We start from the raw sequence: 6,717 nt of genomic DNA, 5'->3' as shown, positions 1-6,717 counted from the left end.
GTCCGCCATGTTGAACCGGAAGGAAAAACGGAAAAAATTTATGGATCTTAATATTATTCTGAATATTAACTTAGAAAATGTAAAATATTTCCACGTGGAGCTGATCAGGAAAAACACATTTTTACTTTATATTTTTAGTTTTCAGTGCAGAGGCTCCACATGAACGCAGATAAAATTAAACATTTTAGTTGTATTTTATGAAAAATTTGTACATTTGGTTATTTTTAGGACACAAAATAAAATAATGTATTTTTTATAAATGACAAAATTCAAATACGTTTTTACTATTTTTTAATTTTTACTATTTAGTTTTTCCTGAATTTGCTAAAAATTTGAACTATTAAGAAATTAAATATTGTTTTTAATGCCTTTGTGAAATTTTAGGATTTAATAGACAAACATTCTTAAATAGTTTTTAAGGATATAAATGTATTATATCCTTAAAATATATAATACATTCAGATCCTTTCATTTCATATACATGAATGCAAATCTTAAAATATCTCACTGGACATGTATATTTGCATTTTTAGCGTTCCACGGTCAAATAAAAACATCAACATTTATTAATTAAACATTTTATTTATAATTTCTAACAATTTAATTGACATTTGTCAAGAAAACGTGAAGAAAAACCTCAGACTCATTTTCATTTCTCCATCTTGTTTTGTACAATCACAAATTTTTTACAGTACATTCTCTCCTCCTCATCCTTCCACAATAAATACGCCAGCCTCTCGTTTCCATGACGACCGTGCACAGCAGGGCCAACCAGCTTCTGCAGCCGCTCAAGTCGGGAGAAAATCCCAGAAAGCAGAGATGAGAAACCGATCCTGAGTCAGAGTCGGAACAGGAAGTGAAAAAGTAAAAAAAAAAAAATGGTGGCGAGTAAATTCAGATTAATTTCACAACAAAAACAAAACAAAACACTGTTTCCCTTTTTGTTCTTCCGGGCCTGAAAAGTTCTGCTTGGTCCGTTTCATTCCGACTCGGCTGAAGGTTTGGACACAAAGAAAAGTTTGCAAAAAGAACCAAAAACACTGGAGAGGAAAAGTAGCATGTGATGACGTAACCATGGCGACGCGCTCTCTCCTCGTTCTTCACGCACACATCATCATCATCATCACTATTATTATCATTATAATTATTATAATAAACTAGTTTTCAGAGAAACATTCGTAAAGAGCGAAAGGTTTTCATTATTGCTGAACCTCGTTCTCCGATTGGTCCAACCATCAGCGAATCAGAGCGCAGAACAGCCATCACATGACTTGTTCAAGCAGGACGAGACTTGGGAGGTAATAATAAATACTGAGGAGGTCCGTCTCCGGCCGGAACCGGTCCGGTCCCGGCGCCACGCAGCAGGTCAGGAAGCAGTCTGGAACCCGGCGGCCCGCCTGTGGCCCGGTTCTGTTCAGGTTCACGGAGCGGCGGGGGGAGGGGCTTATTGCTGTGGTTCTGGAAGCTTCTCATTGGTCGAAGCTAAAGGCGTCTGATGCGACTTCAAGTCAGTCAGGAGAGGGGGGTTGTGGGTAGTGTAGTTCGTCTATCTGTCTGTCCCACCCAGGACCGGGTTCTGATTGGAAGTGTTGGAGTCCTGAGACCGGAGTGGGTAGGATGCGGGTCGGGTCGGAGGTCAGGTCTCAGACAGGGACTCTGTGTCAGCAGACGGATCCGGCGCCCCGTCCGGAACCACGATGTTCCTGTGGAGTTTCTCCAGGGAATGCTTCATCTGCGGAGCAAACGGAACCGGTCAGCTGCGGCGGCTGAAAGCGGGAGGTTCTGGTTCTGTGTGGAGCCGGCGGGTTCTGACCTGGTCCAGCAGGGAGACGGAGGACTGCAGGATCTGCTGCCACTTACTGAGCTGCGCCTGGTGGAACTGCCGCTGGAGGTGCAGAACCTGGGCCCACTCGCCCGCCGTCTGGGGCAGAGGACTGACGGCACAGCAGCAACAAGTCACAACGGTTCAGAGGTTCTGATCCAGTCCAAACATTCACCTCCACAAGGCCACAACAGGCCCTGCTGACCTCTTAAAGCTGGAGCTAAGGCAAGCTAAGCTAGGCTAACTAAGCTACTATAAATCAAACTATTAAAGATACAAAGAAACCACTTTATGCATTATAAGTTAAATAAATGAGTGTAAACCAATTAAGCTGAAAACGTTCAATTTGCCGAGTTGACTAGAAAAGGCTAAGCTAAAGTACACAGCTATGGACGATTATGCTAGGGTACGACACAAAAACAAAAAATAAGCTTAGCTAACTTCATTTAAAATAATGTAACATAATCAAAGCCACACCAACGGACACTAAGATAAATAAGCAAAATTAACAAAAATGAGCTGATTGAAGCCCACGATGCTAAGCTAACTCACACCAAGCAAAATAAGTTAAGCTAACCAAAAGCCAACAAAGCTAAGCTAAAGTAATTAAGGTTTAGCTAAGCTAAGTGACACTAAGCTAAATAAGCTATTTTAATGCAACATAGCCGAAGTTAACATGATCAAAGCCAGTGGAGCTAAGCTACTCATGCTAAGCTAACCCATGTTGAGCCAAGCTAGGTAAGATACCATAAAATAATATAAGCTCAAATCAATCCAGCTAAAGTAAGCTAACTGACACTAAGCTAATAGTTACGCTAGCACAAGAAAAGCTAAGATAAACTATGCTAATCTGATAAAAACAAGAACACAAAGAAAAACTAAGATTAGTTAAATCAGGGCTAATTAATTACGAAACTAATTACTAAGTAAGTTCTGTTTAATTTAAAAAAAAAAATAATTAGTCACATTAAAAAGCAACATAACTAATTTTTTTCATGCTCTTGAAATGAAAGACTCATTCTTTAGCTAGTAACTGTAAACATGTCGAACATGTTGGAGCTAAAATAGTTTTACTCTGTTCCAGTTTTAGAATCTATGAAAATCAAAACTCTGGGCTCCAGAGTAAATGAATCGTAGAATATTCAACAGAAAGTGTTCGGCTAATGAGCTGCAAACGGCTGGAGAAGCAGCTAAAGGGTAAATTATGACAGTTAGTTCAGTGGAAGGAAAACGTCTGGAGACCAGAACCCTGCTGGGATTCTCCTCCTCCATCCCAGCGGCTCGTGTTCTGTGTGAAACACCTGCGGCGCGTTTACCTGTCGGCCACAGAGAAGGAGTGCCACCTCTCCAGTGTGTGAGCTGCTCTTTCCAGAGCGTACAGCTTGTAGAACAGCAGCATGTTGAGAGCCACCAGCACCACCAGACTGGGGGTCAGAGAGACGGAGAGGTCAGACACACCCGGACCGGACCGGACGGAACCGGACCGGAGCCAGAAAACAAAACAAGATGGAGACCAGAGCAAACGGGATGGAGAGGAAACGGTTCAGACTCGTCTACAAAACGCAACACACGCATGAAACTGTGGGAACAATCCACCAAAAACATTTCAGAATCATCAAAACAGGATTTCAGTTACGATTCAAAATTAACCAGAGATCATTTGTTCATGTCTAGGAGTGAAAACATTTCAGAATCCATCAGATGATCTTTAACACTTTGATTTGTTTCCCATTGAAAGGTGAAGAAATGCTACAACTCTGCCTCCTGTTGACGTAAACTGGTAACTGCAGCTGCTCGTCACGTCATCAGAGGAATCAGCAGCTCTGTGGAGGATCATATGGACTCCATGATTTCAGGCTCTGAATTTAAAACCAACAGGAAGCAGTTTGTTCAACCTGCGGCAGCGCAGTACCTCCTTCTGCTGCTAGGGGGCGGCCTTGAGCTTTGAGGCCAAACTTCAGTTTTCACATCTGAACTGAAACTGAATCAAACTGGAGCCATCCATCCATCCATCCATCCATCCATTTTCTTGCACCCTTTTTCCCTCAGTGGGGTCAGGAGGTGCTGGTGCCCATCTCCAGCCAACGTTTCGGGCGAGAGGCGGGGTACACCCTGGACAGGTCGCCAGTCTGTCGCAGGGCAACACAGAGACACACAACCATGCACACACACACTCACACCTAGGGGCAATTTGGAGAGGCCAATTAACCTGACAGTCATGTTTCTGGACTGTCCAAAAAGTCATTTATTTAAACGTTTACTAATATTAGTAACTTTTATCTCTCAGCCAATAAAAACCTGATATCAGGAAGTTCAGTGAATCCATAAACCATCTATAATCAGTTTCATCACTTTCTCCAAGTGTTTAATTATTTTATTCTTCGCCTCGTTTCATTAGAGCCACATAATAATAAACCGACTGTGATTCTGGTTATCGGTCTGAATATTTCAGAGTTCTGGTTCCGGTCGTGAAGCCGAGCGGTTCTGCAGCCCAGTTCTCCGTCTGCAGGCGCCTTTTTCATTAAACGGTGGATTTTTCCCACTTTGGGACGTTTGTCATTCACATCGTCTCATTTATGCAGCAGAGAAGCAGAAGCTGTCATACGAACCTGATACAGATCCTACGCATGGGGGGGAGAAACAGGAAGGCCGTTAGTCCGACCCACAGAGTCAACAGCAGGGGTCAGGGGTCAGCGGCAAGGTCAACTCGTCTCAGTAAGTTAAAAAAATCATTGAAAAGTTGATTTAAATCAATAATTTGGTTTAAAAACGAAGCGGATCATTTACAGATAGAAACCAAACAATCTGTAAGAGAAAGATTATATAAAACAACTTTAATAAAAATATCGGGGGAAAGTTGAGTGGAAGGACAGAGACGGTCCATGTGGACGGAGCCTCAGATTGTGTTTTTAACCACAATCATTAAAATGGAGAAATAAATACTTATTTCAAGTTCCTCACTGACTTACTGAGACGCAGCTGAACATTCAGACAGAATCAGCAGAGCTGCAAACATGCAGGACCGACGGCGACCAGAGGGGGCGCTTACATGAAGCTGACGATGAGGAGGACGGTGGAGATGCCGCCGTGTCCGCCGGCGCGCCCGCGTTCGCCCAGCTTCAGGAACGGAGCGCCTGCAGACACCAAGCAGCGATTCAGCAGCAGGAAACGCAGAGCGGCGCCCGGACGTCTCCCTCCGGCCACCGGGGGGCAGCAGAGGGCCGGCCTGGACTTACTGGCCTCCCTGCGGTTCCGCTCGTCCCCGACGCCTCGCTCCCCTCGATCGCCCGCCTCCGCACCGCCTCCCTCCCTCTCGCTCTGCCGCCGGGAGCAGGTGCGCTTTCGCCGTCGCAGGGACGGCGGCGTCTTGGCGGCGTCGGCGCCCGCGGCTTCGCCTGTGGTTACCACGGAAACCTCGGTCTGCAGCAGCGTCTCCAGCTTGCACACTTCGCTCTCTGCATGAGGGAAGCAGGAGGAGGAAGAGAGAGGAGGAAAATATCAACAGCCTGAGATCTTCACTAGATTTGGGTTTGGACTTTGACTAGGCCATTCTAACCCATGAATCTGCTTTGATATACCGAGAAGTCGGCAACATTTTTAATCAAAAGCCATTTTTGCTGTCAGTCAGTAAAATAAATGGCTCAGAGCTGCGAGTCTTAATCAGAATCACATTTTAAGATTCAAAATAAAGAAAAACATAAAAGTTTTTCAAAAGGACGAAGAGATGATGTGTTAGGAAAATCACTTAAAAACTAAAAAATATATTTTACTTCTGGTTAAATCCAAATAAAGTACCTTTAGCATTGTTTTATAGTGAAAGGTCAGTGAACCTGCATTGGTTATTATATTGACGTTTTAAAACATTATCTGGTTTTTATGAGTTTTAAAGAAGCAGGAAAACCTGCAGCCAGTCTCTTCATCATCATCATCATGAGGACAAACGAAGGCGGCGCGGCGCCTCACCCATGTTCCTGTAGTACTCCTCTATGCCGCTCCAGGTGTTCTTCTCTATCAGTGCTTTGACTAGACTCCACGGCTGCTTCCTGTAGCAGATGTCTGAGGAAACTCTGGAGGGAAAATGAGGACAAAACGGCTTTTATTCACTTCTGGACTGGAGCTAACCCATTTAGCATAGTTCACCTTAGCTTCGGTATTAGCTCAGTATCAGTTAGCTTAGCTTTCATTATGTTAGCTCACCTCATTTTGCATTAACTGAGCTTGAGTAAGTAGCCAGGCCGTCTTAGTTACCCTAGCTTACTTTAGCATAGCCTGTTTTAGCTTAGCTTAGTAACTTTAGCATCTTTGGGTTTATTTTGGGCTAGCTCAGTTAGCTTAGCTTACGCTACATTGGACAGTAGCAACTACTAGACGTTAGCACGAGGAAGACGACAGTAAAACAGTTCAACAGGTTGAACATCATCCGTTACGTCCTCAGATGGACCCAAACGGGTCAGAACCTTTCAGCCTTTTCTTCTTGTGGATGTTTGACGGTTAAACCCAGACAGGCTGGTCTGGAGCAGCGGTTCTGACCCGACCAGCGCAGCCTCTGCTCCCTTATCTAATCGTGGATTGGTTTGTTATCGCAGAGCAAACAGTGATAGAGTGAGCAAAGCGGCTCGGCCCGGTCAGCAGGCCAACGGCGGTCAGAGCAGCTCAGACGCAAAACAAGTTATTAATATTAAAATCCACAGATTTAAATCTGGGTCAGACGGTCGTGAAGCTCCGACATCATGACTGGAAGCTTGTTTGGACCAGAAACTTGGTCCAAATATTTAGTGACTTTTCAGAAAGTTTTTCTTTCCAAAGAAGCGAAGCAGCAGCTGCAGCAGCATGAAGCAGCAGCAGCTTCATGCTGCTGCTTCATGCTGCTGCTTCATGCTGCAGCAGCATGAAGC

The 6,717-nt window shown here is 44.2% G+C and overlaps 1 protein-coding gene across 1 annotated transcript in view; it reads right to left on the bottom strand.

The window, feature by feature from the left end:
• Positions 1-558: 558 nt before the first annotated feature.
• The window catches only part of gramd1a (GRAM domain containing 1A), an 18,454-nt gene continuing 12,295 nt past the window's right edge, over positions 559-6,717 (bottom strand). Inside the window, exons 8-14 of the mRNA XM_017309314.1 lie at positions 5,786-5,889; positions 5,059-5,277; positions 4,872-4,956; positions 4,432-4,443; positions 3,139-3,246; positions 1,814-1,934; positions 559-1,732 (exon numbers count right to left, since the gene is read on the bottom strand). Coding sequence (XP_017164803.1) covers positions 1,637-1,732; positions 1,814-1,934; positions 3,139-3,246; positions 4,432-4,443; positions 4,872-4,956; positions 5,059-5,277; positions 5,786-5,889 — 745 coding nt within the window. The 3' untranslated portion in view covers positions 559-1,636. The remainder of the gene's footprint in view (positions 1,733-1,813; positions 1,935-3,138; positions 3,247-4,431; positions 4,444-4,871; positions 4,957-5,058; positions 5,278-5,785; positions 5,890-6,717) is intronic.

This window comes from Poecilia reticulata, linkage group LG16 (genome assembly GCF_000633615.1).
Source record: "Poecilia reticulata strain Guanapo linkage group LG16, Guppy_female_1.0+MT, whole genome shotgun sequence".
NCBI classification, from domain to species: Eukaryota; Metazoa; Chordata; class Actinopteri; order Cyprinodontiformes; family Poeciliidae; genus Poecilia; species Poecilia reticulata.
The sequence above is the reverse complement of the archived record's forward strand: the minus strand, read 5'-3'. Positions and strand labels throughout refer to the sequence as shown.